At 34.6% G+C, this 21,024-nt stretch overlaps 1 protein-coding gene across 1 annotated transcript; it reads left to right on the forward strand.

Moving 5' to 3' along the window:
* Positions 1-8,010: 8,010 nt before the first annotated feature.
* Positions 8,011-12,397, forward strand: LOC111877907 (uncharacterized). Its single transcript, XM_023874411.3, has 3 exons — positions 8,011-8,580; positions 10,388-11,998; positions 12,151-12,397. The coding sequence occupies exons 1-2, from the start codon at positions 8,219-8,221 to the stop codon at positions 11,985-11,987; spliced, it is 1,962 nt and encodes a 653-aa protein (XP_023730179.1). The 5' UTR covers positions 8,011-8,218; the 3' UTR covers positions 11,988-11,998; positions 12,151-12,397.
* Positions 12,398-21,024: the final 8,627 nt, after the last annotated feature.

Genomic DNA, 21,024 nt, shown 5'->3' on the forward strand with positions numbered 1-21,024 from the left:
AGTATTTTCCCTTGGAGTTTTGGATGCTCGAGGTTAAAGTTGCCACTTGTAGCTTTGGATTTTAATGTTTCACATCCTAGAACCCGGATTAGAAGGCTATAAAAGATTTGGTGATCACTTCAACATTCTTGTCACGATTAACGTCTTATTTCACTAGTCGCTCTTTTGGAACTAGAAGTCGAGTCATCCGGTCCAAGCTTTGAGGGGGTGTGTGTGTGTGGGGGGGGGGGGGATGTTGTCGTGTAAAGCTCTCTATTTGGTGATGATTTGAAGGCTTCACCCCTTTTATGACATGTGTGGGAATTGTCTTGTGACTTATTGGTTGAGCTTCCCTATATATAGTGGTTCAATATTTTTTGTACGTTGAGAGAGCTCCCGTTTTGTATAGATGAGTAGATTAGTTTGAGATAGGGTATTGTAGGAGCAAGCACATGCTACTACAAGTTTTGTTCTACTACATATTTTTCTATACAATTGTGCTTAAACGTTAATTCATTTCTTTCGATTATACACATCTATATTTTGTAATGTCAAATCAATCCTTCATGTCCTAACAGTTTTCATATCATATCTCATGTTATTTAGAACCTTCGTATTTTCACATGTACCTAATACACTTTTATATCTTTAAAAATTGAAGATGGTTCACTTACTAGAAGCGTTACTAATAGAATTTAAATATATCAATCTTCTAAAGCAAATACATTAGGTTGTAGACTTGAAATAACAAAAACAAAGCATGTATATTGGTTGACTGGGAATGGGGAACCCCAAATAAAAAAACTTGGATGTGGATGGGGATACCCCTAGCATCCGACATTGGAACCGATAGATATTAATATAAAATAATAAAAAAAAACAAATATCTATAATAAAATATATAATACTTAAAATTTGATCAAAGTAACACAATTCATTAGTAAAAATTGATTGAAATTACATTTTTCCTTTTTCATTTATCTAATTTAATCTCGTGTATAGTTTTTTTCTCCTTAGTTAATCCACTCTTACCTCAACTATCACTCTAAAAAAAATTCTACTTGAATTTTCATGTAAATATTTAAATTTGGTAGCAAAATTGTTTAGAGTTTTGTGCAATATATGAATATTTTTATGTTTTGTAAAATTTTTAAATATATGTTGGTAAATTGAAATTTAGAGTTTTTATTTATATGAAAGTTTTCATATTAAAATAGAAAAAGAAATTTATGATTTCCCGTTAGGGATCCCCGATCCCTTTTGGGGGTGGGGATGATGATTCATTTATATTCCCTGTTGGGGATAAAGATTTGGGTCCACGGTAATCCATGGCTCCGTCTCTCTCTCTCTCTCTCTCTCTCTATATATATATATATATATATATATATATATATATATATATATATATATTTTAACTATATTATAAAGCATATATATTTTTTCTTGAAATTTAAGAGGTACATACTCGATAACTTGTTGTATAAATCTGTTATGCACAAACTATTCATCTTTTTATGAACAAAAACTAATTATGATAAAAAATATTCAACGAAAATATTTAAAGAAGGAAACATTAATCACTTTTTTTAAGGTGGGTATGATATGAAAATTTTCTAACATATCAATCATAAAATTTATAGCTGCAATTAACATTTTTTGAATAAAAAAGCCATTCACCGAAACACTAATGATTGTTGTCGCCGCTTTGCACGGGTGTACACCTAGTGTATGTGTATATATATATGTGTGTGTGTGTTTATGTGTGTGTATGTACATGTGTGTAGGAGTGTTAATCGGGTTAACCCGATCGAGTTTCGGGTCGGGTTAGTCGGATTTTTTTAAACTAAAACTTCACCCGAAACCTAACCCTATTAAGCTACGGGTTAGTCGGGTTAGGGCCAATCGGGATTCAGGTTAATAGTGTCGGGTTAGTTGGGTTAGTCAGGTTAAACCAAACAAATTAAGGGCAAGAAGTGGTTTTTAAAGACAATTATCGAGTTTTTAGTTTTGTGTGCTCAATGGTATTCCATTTTAATGGTGTGTTTAACGTATAGATAATCATAATATGATATAGTTATCTTATATGAGTTTGGAGAACTACTTGTTCATTCATATCAAATAGGAGAAGAAAATTATTAATTCATTCTTACATGTATTTTTTACAGACAAGTGGACATTACAATTAAGATGATCTTTTTCGGGAGGATGATCTCCATTAAAGAAAAAAAAAGATGGATGATCTCTATTAAAGAAACTAAAAAAAACGTTTTGCTTAGAAGAACAAAATTATCACAATATACTTCATCCTTCTTTTTCATTGTTATAATACCTTGTAAATATTAAACGTGTTCTTTTTTTTTCATTGTTATAATACTTGTAAATATTAAGACGAATCTGAAGAGAGTATGAAACTAATTGCTTCCAAATAGATACTCAAAGAAAATCAAATATAAATGAAAATAAATATAGATAAGATTAAAACATGGCAAAGCATATAGATTTTATGTTTGAGAATCTAATGACTCTGTGTCTATAAATACAGTGATAGAGTCAATAGATGTTGTCTTTGATGAAGAAAGATACTTGAAGCAACCTGAAGGGTTTGTGATGCCTGGAAATGAACACAGAGTGTGCAAGTTGAAGAAATCATTATATGGTTTGAAACAAGGACCAAAACAATGGCATCAAAAATTTAATGATGTTGTCTTGTCTAATGGTTTTGCATTAAACCAAGATGACAAGTGTATATATAGCAAATTTGATACTTCTGGTAAAGGAGTTATGATTTGTCTATATATATATGATATGTTGATTTTTAGTACTGATTTACAAGAAGTTGATAAAACCAAGAAATTCTTATCATCTAGTTTTGAAATGAAAGACCTGGGGGAGGCTGAGGTAATTCTTGGTATAAGAATTAAACAAGGAAACAATGGGATTTCAATTTCTCAATCTCATTACATTGAGAAGATATTGAAAAAGTTTAACTTTGAGAATTGTTCTCTTGTTAACACTCATATAGATCCTAGTCTTAATCTTCTACCTAATAAAGGATCTCCAGTGTCTCAACTTGAATACTCAAGGGCTATTGGTTGTCTAATGTATGCCATGATTAGTATTAGGCCTGATATAGCATATGATGTGGGAAGGCTTAGTAGATATATTAGTAATCCTAGTTCACATCATTGGCAAGTTGTGAATAGAGTATTCAAGTATTTGAAAGGGACCATGAATTATGGTTTAACTTATAGTGGATATCCTTCTGTTTTGGAAGGTTATTCTGATGCCAACTGGATTAACAACTTAGATGATCACTCCTCTACAGGTGGTTGGGTGTTTCTTCTTGGAGGAGGTGCTATTTCTTGGGCATCCAAGAAACAGACTTGTATTACTAACTTAGCCATGGAATCCGAGTTTGTTGCATTGTCTGCTGCTGGTAAAGAAGCCAAATGGCTAAGGAATTTGATTTATGAAATTTCATTATGGCCCAAACCGATATCTGCCATTTCTATCAGATGTGATAGTGTTGCAACCTTGGCTAAGGCATATAGTAAAGTGTACAATGAAAAGTCTAGACATTTATGTGTTAGACATAGCATGATTCGTGAGCTCATCATGACTGGTGTGATATTTGTGGAGTTTGTAAGAACTCAAATGAATTTAGCCGATCATTTAACCAAAGGGTTAGCAAGAGATCTTGCGCACAAGGCGGCTATAGGGATGGGTTTAAAGTCCACTTAAAATCTTTTATATTGAGATACCCAATTCCCATCTAATATAATAATAGATGCTGAATTCAATGTGGAAAGCTTAATATTTGAAGATTGGAACACATTATTATCATCATCCCAAGGTATGTGTTCAGTACTGCAAGTAAAAGAGGTTGAATTTATATTCTTAATAGTTCTTTTGAAAAATTGCATTTGCAGGTGCAAGAATAAAAGGACTACCTATATAAGCATGAAGTTTAGCTGCTTCAAGAAGTTAGGAATTGAATTTGATATGCTTATTGAAGGATGGGACACAAGCTAGTAAAATATAGTGTCAAGTTAGAACTTATGAGAATGTAAACTATTGTGTGTATTATCTTCATGTATTCATTATGGATAGAAAGGGTTCAATCCTTAGTGACACCCTGGTATTCAAATATTTTGATTGTATAATATAATAATATGAAATTCAATCGTCACGACATTTCATTTATGCATCAATTTGTTAGTGTTATGTTTCATTTTAAGTTAATCAAGATTACACTTAAATGGGGGAGGTTTGTTGGTGATTTGTTATCATCAATGTTATTTAAGTGTAATGGGATTACTTTGTTGACCAAAAGTGATCTTGATAAATATTAAACAAGTAATGAAAGTGTGGAGTACACACTTGTTTAAGTTTGATCAAGTATCAAAGCACACTGTCATTTAGGGGCGAAGCCCCTGAACGAACGGGGGTCCGGGGGCAGCGCCTCTGGGAGCGGGGTCCAAGGGGCAGAGCCCCTGGCTTTTATTGGGTTGACCTGTTTTATGACCGTTTTGGTGGTTTTGTGACAGTTTTAAACTGTCATATGACAATTTTCAGACAAAGATCTAAATTCAGTTTTGGTCTCATTTCTGGTACTCACGAAATCATATCCTCTCATTCTCTTTCTTTCTCTGTGATTTAATCTGAGTCTTATCCAATTGAGGATTTAGGAGTACCACCCAAATACTTCGATTAGAAAGTGATTATCACGATTCTCAGATTTCCAAGTGACACTAAACCATATTTCCAACAATTCACATGATTAATTAAATTTTTTTAGGTTAATCGGGTTGACCCAAACCCGAAAAAATTATATAAATCTAACCTGAAACCCGACCCTACATATATTTCGGGTTAGTCGAGTTAACTCGAATAATCCGATTTTGACTTCAGATCCTATTAAACCCGACCCTATGTATCTTATTCGGGTTAGGGTCGGGTAAGGTTAATCGGGTGCGGGTATTTTTTAACACCCCTATGTGTGTGTATTTTCAAATGAAAACACTAAACTAAATGAAGACATGAATATACTACTTTTATCTTTGTTATTCTACTATGAATTTTATATATATATATATATATATATATATATATATATATATATATATATATATTATTTTTTAAGCAACATCCACGCAAATTGATCAGAAGCACCTTCGAACACATTGGTTCTGATTTCAGACTAATTTGGTGGTTTTGGCTTAATGCATATCAATATTAGTGATTAATTTAACAATATGAGAAACAAGACAATTCATTTCGTAAGAAGCATTTAGAAAGTCCTAGAGTAGTTTTTCGCATACCAAATGTTTCGGAGTAGGTCTTTGTATAACATACTCGAAATTCACATTTCAAAAACAAGTTCAATACGTAACATATACTTTTTTACTCTCTATGTACTATTACGAAGAAGTTTTATGTTACTTATATGGTAACAATGTCTAAAAGTAAGAATAACGGTACATGCAATATAGTATTCTAGAGATGTTCCGCTTATTCTAGACTTGTTCTACGCATTCCAAACTAAATAAAGTCTTTTATAGACATAAATGCAAGTACATTAATTAGTGAAACTAACACGGTTTGTTGAATCCATGATCGAAAACACACACAATCTTTGATATTTAGGTTACAAGAATTTCGATATCAACACTGTCTGGAATGCTTTATTCGAGATGTCCAGTATCTACATGTGTCGGACCCTGCATATTTACATTCAGGCTACAATATTGGGTTTCACCAATTTTTCAGTACTTCAGAATGTTTTATTTCGAAATGAATGGTTATTATACAATGTACATTTCAGAATGGATAGTTATTAATTGGTATTTAGGGGTGAACAAAACCAAACCGTTTAAAAAAATTGAGAAAACTGCAAACTGAAACCGATTGACAAACTGAAGGTGCGGTTTTCCATTTTATAAAAACCGAAGTTTAGCAGTTCTTTGCGGTTTTTCATAACCGACCGATAAAAATCAAACCATATCGAATATGCTTATAATAATAAGTTTTTAAAATATATTAAATAGATATTATTTAAAATAATAATGCTCTATATTATGTGGTGGGTTGTTTGTGCGAATAGAATAAATAGATAAGTCCATGCTCCATAGTTGTGGTTTTGTGTTTATGATTTTCAAGGAGACGCATCATTAGTCAAAACATATATAATTGATGTATGCAATGTTTTAAAAACGGGTTTGAACCGGCCGGTCGAACCGGTTGGAGCGAAAACCAGGAGAGAAGCGGTTCGACTATCACCGGTTTATATTGATTTGTGAACCGTATTGAACCGGCCGGATTTTAGAAAAAACCGGTTGAACCGGTCAAAATAAACCGATTGAACCGAATAAAATAAATGAGAAAAAAAAAAACAATTTACTTAATAAAATTTTGTGATTTTTTTCATATCTATTTAGTTCTCCCTAAATAAAAATATATGATAAATGTTATAAATTTTTTTGATGTGTTTGTATTCATTTAAAACTATATTCCATTATGATATTATACTTTATTTTCTTTTTGACGTATATTGATTGATGTAAAACACTAAAACATATGGCTATGTGTTATTTTAATGTATATGGATTGATGTAAACACTAAAACATATGACTATGTATATTTTTAATGTTTGAATTTGTAAACATCAAATTCATGATTTATATATGTATGTATGTGTAGGAAAATATAAAAAAAACACGAAAACAATAGAAACCGGTTAACCCGACGGTCGAATCGGAAACCGGTCACCATACCGGTTTGACTAAAAGACCGGTTTTTAATACATTGGGTGTATGTGACGTTTGTTGCAAATGAACGTCAAAACCACATGGACTTTCTGAATTTGGGTATGTTCACGTTTTCAAAAAGTAAAGAAAACACGCTTCCATACATGGTGTTATGGTTTTAAAATATCGTTGCATAGCTTTTGACTTAGTTTAGTGTCGGTAATTTTAATGTCATTAGTTCATTATATATAATAAGATTTACACATGTTTTAAAGAAGATTATATCTTAGTTTTAATATAATGGTGGAGGTGTGGAATGCACATTTATATTAGTTTAGATTAATCTTAGTACGACTAAGAAAACCGGGTTTAGGGGGTTGCGCCCCTTGGCGGGTTAGGAAAAATACGACATTACTAGAGAGACCATAGTAGAAATTATTGAGTTTTCAGGATTCCAATGTAATTCTGTATGTTTATCAACTCCGTAACTGTCTTATTTAAAAAAAAAGTTTGAATTGGGAGAGATATCAATTTTTTCTCTTCAGTTCTTTTGAAATGTATGAAAATACAAACACATACTAGATCCTCTCTCGTTTTGATCAATTTTATGTGCTTAGAATTTTGATTGTTCCTTTGAGGATTATCGTATGTCGAATTTTTCGTAACCAACACCGAACCAATACAAACCAAAATTACATTCACAAACCATAAAATCGAGCCATTAAAAGACCGCATCCAACTGTTTTTAAAATGCAAAAACTGCACCATGGGTTTGTTTGGTCTAATCCGCATGAAACTGTATATTTTACTAGGTGTGAGGCCCGTGTATTACACGAGTTTATTAAAATAAAAATTTAGTATAAATATTTAAACATTAAATATTTTATAAATAATACTTTTATATAACATAATGTAATTTTTTAGAACGTTTATAAAAGAAATCAGATATTATTTAGAGCATTTATGAGACTTTATTATCAAATTAATAGAATGATTCTCTTTCTTTATATGAAATTTTATTTTAAAAAAATAGAAATTCCCAAAAAATGACAAGTAAAAAATAATAATTCTAAAACTTTCACAAAATTACATGTGACAAAACTGTTAAGAATTTGACAAGTAGAAAAAAAAAAAGTTTGATTTATTAAAGAGGATTTGGTTATTTTATTAAAAAATAGCTTTATAAACTCGGTTAGTTTACTCGATTTACCTAAGAAATCATTTTTTTTTAAAAAAATGCATATGATCTTGAGAGGGACTAAGAAGTATTTTTCTTCTTTTATAGGATAAACACCGTAACTTCTCTCTTCTTCTTCCGCCTTACTTTCAAATTATCGGATCAAATCCCTTCGAATTAGGGTTTCGTTTTCGTTTTGAGAAAAACAAATCTTCATTCTTACTTCATAGGGTTTCAAATTATCGGATCGAATCCTTCGAGTTAGGGTTTCGTTTTTTTCTTGAAGAAAATTCTCCGTTCTTTAAAGAAACAACTATGTACAACGGAATCGGATTGCAAACCGCTCGTGGTTCCGGTACGAACGGTTACATTCAGAGCAATAAGTTCTTTGTAAAGCCTAGGACAAATAAGGTGCTGACGGGGAACAGCGGTGGCTATGAGGCTGGACAGGGTATAGCCGGCGTAACTAGGAAACCTAACAAAGATATCCTCGAGCATGATCGTAAGCGCCAGATCCAGCTTAAACTTGTTGTTCTTGAAGATAAGCTCGTAGATCAGGGATATACCGATGATGAAATCGCTGAAAAGCTAGATGAAGCTCGTAGAACTTTGGAGGCTGCTTTGGCGTCAGAGGATGCCGGTGGTGCCACAGCCGTTGTGATGCACTCTGATCAGAAGTAATTTTCTCTTTCGCTTAATAACAGTTCATATATACTAATCCTCATTAGGGAATAAAATTCAATCTGGTGTGGGATGTCTTGTTGTGCGCTTTTGAAATATGTGATTGATTAGTTATCTACCTTGTTCTACTATGCTAATTCACTCAAATATGACGCTATTTGTTTGCTACTTTACCTTGATGAAGGTATAATTTAGATTTTAGACTAGCTGCTTTTTGTACATCTATGTGAAGTATAGTCTATTGCTAGAGCATATGCGTAAGCTCATTTCATAATTCACACTGTTATAGAAGGTCTAAGAAGATAATCTTTGAAAATGCATCACTCCCTCCTTTCTCAATTAATCATGTTTTAACTGTGAATCAGTGAGTGTGAAATGATCTACTATCAAGTTCAAAGTTAATATCATAAAATATGATTTTACAACATCAAAAGGATAAGAACTATAAGTAGAAAGAAGATTTCATGTTTAAATTCTGAAATATGTATAGCAGCAGAAAAGTTACAGGATATCAAATAATAGGAATCATGGGAGTACTATCTAGACTTAAATCTTTATTAAACATGAATAATATGTATAGCAACAGAATATGAAGATTTCGTTGGAGTACTATCTAGACTCAAATCTATAATAAACATGAAGAATAGCACATAATTAAGATAAGAATTGTATAACAAAGTATTTAATATATTATTTAGATAGCTAGTACTTCCCTTATTGTTCTAGTTTTATAAGGTTTTGGCTTTTAGATGTTCGATTGCTTTGCCCATTATTATAAGATAGGGACATAGGATAACCTGTTTAACTATTTTTGTGATTTCATTTTTTATGTTCTTTTCTCTTCTTGGACACTATTGTGCTGTCTTGTGGTGTGCTTTAACATGTTTACCATTTCAAAGTTTCAGTTATAATTCATCAATGGATTTTTTTTTTAAAAATAATTTTGGTGGGTATATTGTTAGTAATGATGATGGAATAGTCAAGGTTTTTAAGTACAGAAATAAACAATAAAAATTTTAAAAAGCTCACAATGAATAACATGATTTTTTATATCAAACTTAGAAGTTCATAAGAACTATAATATTGCTAGTTATAACTTATAACTTGTATCTCTTTAAAACATAATGTGATAATCAGATAAACACATTCATCAAATTATCAAGAAGTCATTTTCCTCTTCCTAGATCCTGGATTTTTACCCTCTTTTTCAATTTCCCCTGTCATTTCTAATTCTCTGTTATTGTCAAATTCATCACCCTTTTGGTTGGTATCCATTCATTACCAATTCACCATAAGTCACATTCTCAACAATTAAAGGTTCATCTTCCTCTTTTAGTGACTTTTTCTTGAGAAACCAATGAGACTGCAGAGAAGTTGTGATTGCCGATTGGGTTGTTTTTTTTTTTTTTTTTAATCTTAATGAAGACTTGATTGCCTTTCAATAACTATGGATAACTATGACATTCTTTATAAAAATACATCCTTTTTGGAACTTATAAAGCACATGATAGTAGAATTTCTGTATGCACTTGGCAGTGATTGCCAATGATATTGGGAAATGAAATCTAGGTTAAGGATTGAGAATAAACTTCAGAAAGCAGATATCCCTTTCAGTCTGTGGATAATATCTTTGGTTATAAATCATAATGTTATTAGTTATCAGATTTGATAGAAGATGCTATATCCAAAAAAAATCTGTCATCTGTCAATTAATCCCTGAAAAGTGTGGTCAAAACCAAGGTTCTCTATTAAACAACAAAAAGAACCATTTTTTTTAATGTCTTTTTGTTTTTGGTTGTTTAGGGTTTCAGACACTCAGACTCATCAAGTTGCAGCACGTAAGCAGAAGCAAATGGAAGCTTTAAAGAATGCTCTTGGAATAGTTCATGAAGATGAAAGGAAGAAGAAGTATGCACTTGTTTCTGATGATGAAAAAAGCAACGATGATGATGAAGCCAAAAATAACGATGGAAAACTTGAAAAAGATATTAAAGTTGGTAAACATGGGATTGATGAACTCAAAAATTACAAGAAAAAAACAAGCAAAAAAAGAGAGGTTTCTTCAGATAGTGAGAGTGACACCAATACTAATAGCAGTGAAGAAGAACCTGTGAAAGTGAGTAGGAAGAAACATCAGAAAAGTAAGCCAAGAGTTGACTCTGAATCTGACTCTGATGTTGATGTAAGAAGAAGCAAGAGGAAATCATCAAGTAATAAGCATAAGAAAGATAGAAAACATGAAAGCGATGATTCAGATTCTGATGAACTCCCAAATTTTAAAACTGAAAAGGGCAAGCAACTTTATTCCAAGAGCAAGCGGCATGATTCGGATGATTCAGATGATGATTCTGAATATGAAGAAAGACAAAAGGAGGAGAAGAGGAAAGAAAGGAAGATAGAAAAAGACGTTTCTACCCCTATTAATGATAGGTGGGATGGAGGTGGTAGCAAGCATGATGATAGAGAGAGGAGATATGAGAGGGTGGGAAGAAGGCGTCATGAAAGTGATGACGAGGCATCTGATAGAGACATAAAACACCACAAGAAAGAGGTAGTTGAGAGGGGTGGAAAAAGAAGGAATCATCATGATGTTGAAGATGTAAGGGGGAAAAAAGAGAGAGTTGAAAGTGGTGGAAGGAGGAGGCATGATAGCGATGATGATGAGGATTATGAAAGTAAAAAGACTAAATTGCCCTTAGTTAAGAATCTAACGAAGAGCAAGAGTAGTGATGATGAAGATAAAGATAGGCGGGGTGTAAAGCACAAAAGAGATGAAGAAGATGAGGAAAAGGGTAAGGGTAGGGGGCGTCATTATTCAAAGTATAGCAGAGAGAATGAAGAAAGGGAAGTTGAAAGGAGGGGCGGAAGAAGGGATCATGATGTTGAAGAAGATGTGAGAGGGAAAAAACAGAGAGTTGAAAGTGGTGGTGGAAGAAGGCAGAATGATGATGTTAAAGAAGATGTAAAGGGCAAAAAAGAGAAAGTTGAAATTGGTGGAAGAAGGATGCATGGTAGCGATGATGATTCTGACATAGATGTGAGACGTACAAGTACAAGAGAGAAAGTTGAAAGGGGTAGAAGAAGACATGATGAACATGAACCTGAACCTGAACCTATGATGAAGATGATGCCAAATAAGGATGAAGATAAACATAAGAGTAAAGCTAGTGATGATGAGAATGAAGATGAAGAGAAGAGGCGAGGTGTAAAGCACAAAAGAAGAGGGGAAGAAGATGAGGAGGAAAAGGGTAGGGAGCGTCATTATTCAAAATATAGCAGAGAGCGTGAAGAAGAAGAAGAAGAGTATAGAAGCAGGAGAGGTGAGAGGGATCACTCAAAGAGAAGCAGGGATGATAGGTATGATGGTGCCAAGCATCATCATGCAGGGCGTTCCAGGCACTGATCGATTGTGAGGTTGGGTTCTTCTTGACATCTTTCAATAACTTTAAAAAAAAAAAAAATTAAATTCAAGTTGATTACGTAAGGAGGTTGTTTATTATTATTATTTCATTGAGTTCTGTTTTGATGGATTAATTATACTTGCTTATGTTTTTTTTTTTTTTCAGGTTGCTTGTAGTTGTAATGGATTTACATGATGGTTGCTTGGATGTATTAATGCATGACAGATATTGTAATGTGTGAGGCTTCCTTTCTGCACTAAAGATTTATGAGAGTCTTAAAGCTTTGTTTTATTCGGTTTATGTAATATGTAATGATGATACCTACCATTTGCCACTTATATTTTGTTGTGGTTTATTTATTTATTTACTTTAGCCTTTTGGAACAAATATAAGTGGGGAATAATTGAATGCATTCGTTCGTTTTTAGTTGGGTTAGGTGGGTCGACTACAGACAGTGGGATTAACTCCCATAACCACTCAACAACCCCCCCATATTCTTACTTTTTTTTTTTGGTGTATGGTTGCAATAAATACAACACTATATTTAATAAAGGATGACAAGTTACATGTATTTGCACCTAATGACCATTAGTTAGAAATTAGTAATTTTGTCTTGTAAAGGCAAGTTATGTGAAAATTATTATATTTTTGGTCATTGTAGTTTAACCATTATATTTTAGTATTGTAGTCTAACCTCAAATAGTCTTCGAGGTTTACTACCACAAAAGAAACCCAGATGGTCCCTATAATTTTTACAAAAGAGACTGCAAATGGACTCCATGGAAATTTTGTTACACTGATGGTCCTTTAGATTTAAAAGTCTTGCACCCAAGAGCATTTCAAATGTTTAATCTATACTATGACTTAATATTATTGACAGATCATCATTTTATTATATTTAATGTCTAATTAAATGACATCTCCAATGATTAAGCTCTTCCAATAACGTTTTCTTTAAATTTAGCCGATGTATTTTTAAACTATGTATCGTTATCTATTTAAAATATTTTATATAAACCTTTCCATTTAGTTAGTTATTTTTAAACACACATTATATTTCAATACAAACCACTTTAATAAGGATTTATCATTTATAAATTCATATTTCATAAATAAAATATCATTAAATATTTCATAGAATTAATTAACTAGATAAATAAATAAATTAAAGGGTAAATTACACGGATGGTCCCTGTGGTTTAGGGTAATCTGCGTGTTTGGTCCCTAACAACTTTTTTTAACTCGGACCGTCCATACTTTATATTTTTGTTGCACGCTTGATCCCTATCCGTTCTAAAAAGACTGATTTACCCTTATTGATTTCTTTTATTCTTTTTTAAATTATTAGATTTTTAAAAAAAATATTAATTTAATATGAACAAAATATATTAATTAAATATATGGGTCCACTTCCTCATCCCCTCCCATCAAAGCTCACGCTTCACCTCCCTCATTTTCCTGTCCTTCTCAAACGAGCGCACAACCTGGTAAGGGATCTAGAGTTTTCACACCTCAGTTTTTCCTTCTTCTATATCGAAAATTGTAGAAAGCACAACCATGGCGGTTGGCGACAGGAACTAGGGTTTCTGCACCTCCTTTTTTTTTGTTCGTGTTCGTGGGAAAAAACTATGGCAACAGTGAAGATAGGTTCCACGGTTTCTGAAGATCAATTGGGGGTTTTTTGGAGATCGAGAGATGTGAAAGCAGGGATGGTGGATGTCGATGGAGAAAACTAACCACTCTTTCTCTCCCCCTCATATCTTATCTCACTGATAATACTTACATCACCACCTCTAACAATCCATGCCATCAAACCAACTTTGTTTGCAGACATCGTCTTCCGGTGAACATCAACTCCCTTTCTTTAGTTCAAACCCACTGAATTTCCCATTCTCTCACATAGAACAAAAATCAATTCTGTTTTATCACTGATATTATAGGTCTCTAGATTGGATTTTTGGGTTTCAAACATTGATTTCTCATCATCGATCTTCTTCATTTTCAAAGAAATTTGATCTTTGTCTTCCAGACCACAGTCCATTAGTTAATTTATAGGATTCATCATCAATTGGGATTCAAACATTTTGATTTATATGGTTTCAAATGCAAAAACTAGAACACCATAGGATCGGCGTGAAGCGGTAAAGGCATAAGAGGGTGTTCTTGTGCTACTAACGAAAGGGTGGGGGGTTCACTTGAATCTGGTTTTGTTTTAGGATTGATCATCATTTTCAGGTTTTATTTTGGTTTTGAGTTACAGGTTTGGATTTAGATGTATATTTAGTGTGTTGAGTTTTGGGTAATTTCTGTGGTATTGGATCTATGGTCAGCGATGACGACCGGAGCTAGTGCCTGTGACCGAAGGTGGTGGCAAGAGTAGAGGATTATGCTGGGATCTGTCATTTTTCCAGCAATATGTTAATAATTTAATTTAATTTATTTAATAATAACTAAAATATATAAAAAGAATTAACAACATAAAAAAAGAACTAACAAAATAAAAATAGTCATTAAGGGCAAAATAGTCTTTTTAGGTCAGATAGGGACCAAATGTGCAACAAAAAGTTGTAATAGGGACCTTCCGAGTTAAAAAAAGTTGTTAGGGACCAAGCGCGCAGATTACCCCAAACCACAGGGACCATCCGTGTAATTTACCCTAAATTAAAAACTAAAATATACTTGAGTGGTAAAATAAAATATGAGTAGAAAATGAGGGGTTGAATGTATAAATGATTAAACTATATTGACCATTAAATATCTATTGAATGGTCAATAAAAATAAACAAAAAAACTATTTACTCAAATGACAATAAGTGCTCAATATAAAAAAATAAATAGTAATAAGCTTTAAAAAAAAAGCTCCTATTGAAGATACTCTAAATCTTTTTGCCTCACACCGTTCAAAGTAAGGGTTAAATTATCTTATATCATAAGGACAAAATTGCAAAAATGGTCCACGTGGTATGTATTTTTTGGGATTTTAGCCCAAACCTTAATTTTTATGGATTGATGGTCATCTTGGACTAGTTTTTATGTGAAAATGGTCCATCTGAAAATTGAAATGACTAAATTGCCCTCTTGATATATATATATATATATATATATATATATATATATATATATATATATTTCTATTTAATTTAATGTTTTATTAATAATAAAATGGGGCCCACACCTCATTCTCTCTCTCTCTCTCTCTCTCTCTCTCTCTCTCTCACACACACACCCACCTTTGACGATCGTTTTTCTCCCCCAAATCTCGAACCCATTTCGCCTTCTTCACACCTAAAGCTTTGATGAGATAAACCAACTCTAAACACCCTTATTTTCATTCAATTTTGTTGTTGCCATCAAGAAGAAGAACACCCCCAAAGAGAGGTTGTTTTCGAGTGAGTGAACAGGAGGCAACTGCTTCTACTTTACTCGTCTTCTCCTTCGTTTCCTGTCATGGACTATCAGGGTGATGGCCAATTCCTGTGGGACTTCGAGGCAACAACCCCTTGTTGCTCCACCCTATTACCTGTCGATCGTAGTCACTGAACTCCCCCTTAAAGACTATTGCGATCGCTGTTGCCTTTCCCCTTTTTGTCACACCCCAAAACCAAGAACGGCGGAAACGTTTTGGGGCGGAGGACGTCATGTACAGTATCACAACAATGTAAAGTAGTAAACAAGCAACAACATCATCCATTGCATTAATAATATAATTGTAATACAAGTGTATTCTGATATGTATAATAGACACTAATGAATAAATCAAAATGAAAGATGAGTCTTGAACGAGCTCCATCTTCCTTAATCCTTGCATTGGTACCTGTCTATGATGACCTGAGGATACAAGTAGTTTTGAAAGAGAGTATCAGCTTTAAAGCTGGTGAGATCATAAGTATTTAGTGTCTTAATTTGTATGTAAGAATTTGTAAGTAAATGAATTGTAAGTATTGAAAATGTTTGTAAAGCAACTGTAAACGTTTGAAAAACCCTAGAAATCCCTATGATTCCTACTATTATATAAAGTGCGTCTTCTATCAAGACCTAACTGTTCTCAATGTTCGTTTCTTGTAAAAGTGTGTAATTTTCCCAAGTATAACTATCATTTATAAAATATAGTTTTTTTACATTTATAGTTTAAGTGAAAAGATCACTAAATATATGTACAGGGAAAATTAATGTAGTACTAAAACGTAGCGCTATAAGAACTACTGTTGTACTAACTACCTTAAACCGGATTTATATTAAGGTATCATGTGATAAATTGCACCATACTATAGACTGGTAACAACGACAACGTATAGTCGAAAATAAGGTATGACGTTTGGCACCCGCAGACCTGCCGGTCCGGCTGTAGCTAGCAGCAAGGTGTAGGATAGTCAATCCAGTATAGATCTATACGCAAACTCACGCTCTCCCTTCAAGAGACTCTGGCTACAACTCGGGTCATGACAATTAAGGCATGCTCCCATACAGTGGATCACAATTTTATTAGCGTATTAATGTAAGTGTAATGTAACGAACTGCTCTAGCTGTAATGTCCGTGCTCTCTACCTAGCAAGTATAGTAATGTAATCATCCTAGTATAGTTGTATATGTTCTCTTTCTAGCATAGTTGTATATGTTCTTCTAGTAGTAAGTATTGACTCATGAATGAACTGACTCATAGTATGATATCGCATTCTAGTAATAGTTCTAGTATCTTCCTAAACTACCCATATGGTAGTTTACTAGTAATCTAACTGGTACGTATGGACATGGATGTATACCCTTGCTACCCAAGGGCATGGGATGAACTGGAAGGACCTTTATGACTATATATGTATATATGTTATATAACTAATATTTAAACGACCTTCGGACGAGTACCCGATATCCCACCAGACCACATCTCAAGCGCGAAAAGGAAATAGGGTGGATAGCCTTCCTAAGTATTTTAAACATTTCTTATATAACTATGCATATAGAGGCATGCAATTTATAATATAAAAGCATAAATAAGTTTTGTAAAACCTTTGAACATAGTTATTATCTTAAGAAAAGATCAACTTGATGTCAATCTATAAAACGGTTTGAAGGCATGGGTTTGATAAAACGGTTTAGTATAAAGAAACATTTGTTTGAAACACAATTGTAAATAAGTTTGAAAAGTAATATACGGAGTAAAATATACAGAGAAATAAGGAGTTTTAAACACATAAAGTGTTTATGAAAGACATTTGAAGGAATCTGTTTAGTAAAACGGCTAATGAGTAGCCAATCATTTGAATGCTGCTTATTAATCACATGTGATTGATACAATAACTAGCATAATTCTACTTATTAATCACATGTGATTGATATAATAACTAGCATGATTCTACTTGTATCCCCCCATAAAACATTTAAAAAAATAGTTTAAAACATTATTTAAGGGGTATGAACTCACCTGTAGTGAGTGGTTCTTATGAAAATGTTGGATCAGTTTCTAAGTATCAAGTGGTGACTTGAGTACACACGTGAATCCTATTTAGCATATATTGACACATATATGAATATAATTAGTGTTATGAACAACTAATTAATGAATTGGGACCACTTTAGGGACTAGTGAACACTTATAATGAAGTGTTACAATCATATATGATTGTATGAGGGTTTATAAGGCTATACGAGAGGGTGTATGGCCAAAATACACAATATATGTGTGTGTGCGGCCAGGTGTGCGGCCTAGTGTGCTGCCAACACATGTGTGCGGCCTTGTGTGCGGCCATGTGTGCTGCCAGATGGTGTGTGCGGCTAGATGGTATTCTTGGTGTTCTTGGTGTTCTTGGTACCTTTTATGAAGATCTTCAAGGAGAATGGATGATACTTGAGAGGATTTTCGAGTTCTATGCTTGAAGAAGTGAAAGAAGTGTTAAAAATGACTAAGTGTGGTATATATAGGTGGAGTGTGCGGTTGGGAAGGGTGTGAGGCCGCAAACACATGTGTGTGGCCGCACACTCCATGTGTTGGAGTGTTTGGCCTCTTTTTGATTCCTACACTTTGAGTTAACCCATTTCCACACTCCAACCTTGATTATAAAACGTTTAGAACGTTCCAATAGACCCTAAATGGTACTACAAGATAGCAAAACGAGTCTATTATTGATAAGAAATGAAGAATGCAAGCTAGAAATTTTCGGGTTGTCACATCATCCCCCCGTTAAAGGGAATTTCGTCCCGAAATTAGAATTTAGACAAGGAAGTAGGTACGAATGGTCGAGTCATGAGGAGGAAACTTTCTAATCGATTGGTTCTAGCGCTCCTAAGTGAAATCGGGTTCTCGGTTGGTATCCCAACGAACCTGCACTAATGGGCGGTGGCGATGCTTCGTCCGCTTAACCTCTCAGTTGAGGGTCACTATGGTTCAAATACGAAGGCGTGGATCTCGACGAGTGGACTTACAAAAGTCTTAACGGAAAGGTACGGTTTCACGATTGAGACGCTAAGAGTAGAATATACGTTACTGAGTTCGCGGAGTAGGTCTAGTTTGTGCGAAGCACAGACCCGATTCTGATAAGAATCTCGGGGTCCTAACTATATTGGATTTAGCTTTCCACGCGATACGAAGCGTATTAAGCCATTCCTAGAGTGAGTTCTCCTAAAGAACTTGGTCCCTTACTTGGACTCTCCAAGGTTTCTTTTTCTTGTTTAACTTCCCAGTCAAGGGCCACCCATTGATGGGTTAGAGTCGAAAGGGTTTCTGTGATTTACGAGGAGTTCTGGATGAACTATGACAGTAGGTCTGTAAGACCTAGAATTTTGCGAATTTCTGTCGGCGTCTCTGGTGTCGACAAATGCTCAACAGTTTTGACAAATTGAAAAAGTACTCAAAATTTCCCACATTACTAACAGTGTGTCATAGAAATTCAACTCTTCAATTTCAAAACTCGTGCCTAGAGAACTTCGCTAAAAGTTCCTCTGTAGGAAATGTTTCCATGGGTTTTCTTCTTACTACGAGGATAGATAAGTAAGTCATTACATGGAGAAATGACAAACTGATCCAAGTAAGAAAGACGTACCCTACTCGTTTAGCTCATGAAAACTATGGGTGTATTGGTCCTATCCGAAGGGTATCACTACGGACTCGAAGTGTCCGCATCGAGTTCGGAAGATAGTCTTCCGGACATCCTTCCCTAACACTCGAACTGGTGATATTCGGATCTCAGATCCATTTCTGAAAGTAATTATTTCCTTGCGTTTGCTCAACCATTTCATCTATGCGAGGCAGAGATAACGATTTCTATGAAAATCTTGACGGAGTCCTCGATATCCGAGGCATATACGATGCAATCCGTCGATCTCTGAGAGAATAAGACTGGGGGTTCTCCAGGGTGAGAAGCCTAGTCTTCTTATTCTATTGTTGTGTAGTTCGTTAAGTTGTCTGTACTGTTCTGGTATTTCCGTAGGTGTTTAGACTATAGGGCGATCTGTTTGCAAGAGTCGTACTGGGTTCTAAGTTTGTTCACATGACGATGCGATTACTTGTAGGCTTAGGCAGTTCTCCGTCCTGAAGTTCATATTAGAATTCATACATGTTTTCACAATCACAATCTCGTGTATACGAGTCGTTTATAATTAAGATTGAAAAGGTAGTCGAATAACTGATTCTTCTTTAAGCTCACATCCCATCGGGGAAAAAGAAGTTAAAGTGGAATCATCAATTCTAAACCTGTAGGACCTTGATTATATATCACTCTCATGTATACATTCCTCAGTGATAGATCAATCGTATGAATCCTTGGATTGAACTTGACGTACTGCACGAGTAGTACTTCGGGGATTTCTTCGGAAAGAAAATGTCTAAGAGGTACTCCTGGCATGAGTACTTCGGTGTTCTGAAATGACAGTTTCGTTAAAAAGACGTTTACTGATAAAGAGATGTACGTATGAAGCTAGTATGGTGTCGATCAAATTGAATCTAGTTGTATGATAATGTCGGAATCATACAGAAACTTAAAGACATTAGATTTGAACATAAGACGTTTACAGACAAAACACAACCGTGCAGCCATGAACAGAGTTACAGTACTTTAGACTTACGACAAGACTGTTGCTACGAATAAGGTATACTACAAAAGACAAGTATACGCAGCACGAGCATCCCTATAAAGACAGGATCTCGCAAAAGGTAAAACTCTAGTTGCACTAGTCCTGGGTAGTTTATAAGTCTGTTACAACGAAATGCCTTAATTACATTAACGAGGGTTCCGGAGTAGGTTCCCCTGCAGCTGTGATCCTAAGGATCTCCCCATCTGCACCCGAGTTCTTCGCTATTGGGCAATCCTTCTTGAGGTGTCCAATTTCACCGCATTGGTGACATATATGGACAACACCCACATTGGTGGTGGAAGTGAAGTGTTTAGTAGGAGTTATGGGGACGCGAGTTCTTTCCTTTTTCGGGCAATCTCTTTTATAGTGCCCAAACTCACCACAATGATAGCAACCCTGGCTGGCTCTAGTGACGGTGGTCGGTAGTATAATTCCGTTTGTGCTAGCCTTTGCTGCCTCCGGGCAGTTCCTTTTGTAGTGCCCTAACTTGCCACAACTATAGCAAGTCTAGTTCACATCGGCGTTGGGCGAATTGTTGATCGGTCTTGTTAGGCTCTTGCAGTAACGTTTGGTGTGCCCCTCTTTGTTGCAGTTTGAGCACTGCATCTCCCGACAAGGTCCACGGTGGTGATAATTACATTTGATGCAATTTGGGAGATTTCCAGCATATTGTCGGGCTGGGTTAGGGACAACTGGTATATCCGAAGGGATGGTAGTAGGAGGTACAGATGTCGCAGCTGTGAAGGTCGTTACCGGTGGTTGTTTCTTATTCGTCCCTCTAAGTGATTTGTCCTTCTTTCTAGCCCAGAACTTCCGTTTGTTACTCTTCGTCTCGGAACTCGGGGTGTCGTGGTAGTTTGCTGCTCGTTGCGGTGTTTGATTGTTACTCGGATTGGAATTGTTGTTAACAATCCCGCTAACATTCACGTTGTTAGCGTAAAAGTGGGTCAGAATAGCTGACACGGCAGGCGAGAC

The sequence above is a fragment of the Lactuca sativa genome, chromosome 4 (genome assembly GCF_002870075.4).
Source record: "Lactuca sativa cultivar Salinas chromosome 4, Lsat_Salinas_v11, whole genome shotgun sequence".
Lineage (NCBI taxonomy): Eukaryota > Viridiplantae > Streptophyta > Magnoliopsida > Asterales > Asteraceae > Lactuca > Lactuca sativa.

Bases quoted from the DNA above. Each gene is read 5' to 3' on its own strand.
- LOC111877907 (XM_023874411.3), top strand. From the start codon at position 8,219: ATGTACAACGGAATCGGATTGCAAACCGCTCGTGGTTCCGGTACGAAC. The intron at 8,581-10,387 runs GTAATTTTCTCT...TTGGTTGTTTAG, and splicing joins GTGATGCACTCTGATCAGAA to GGTTTCAGACACTCAGACTC.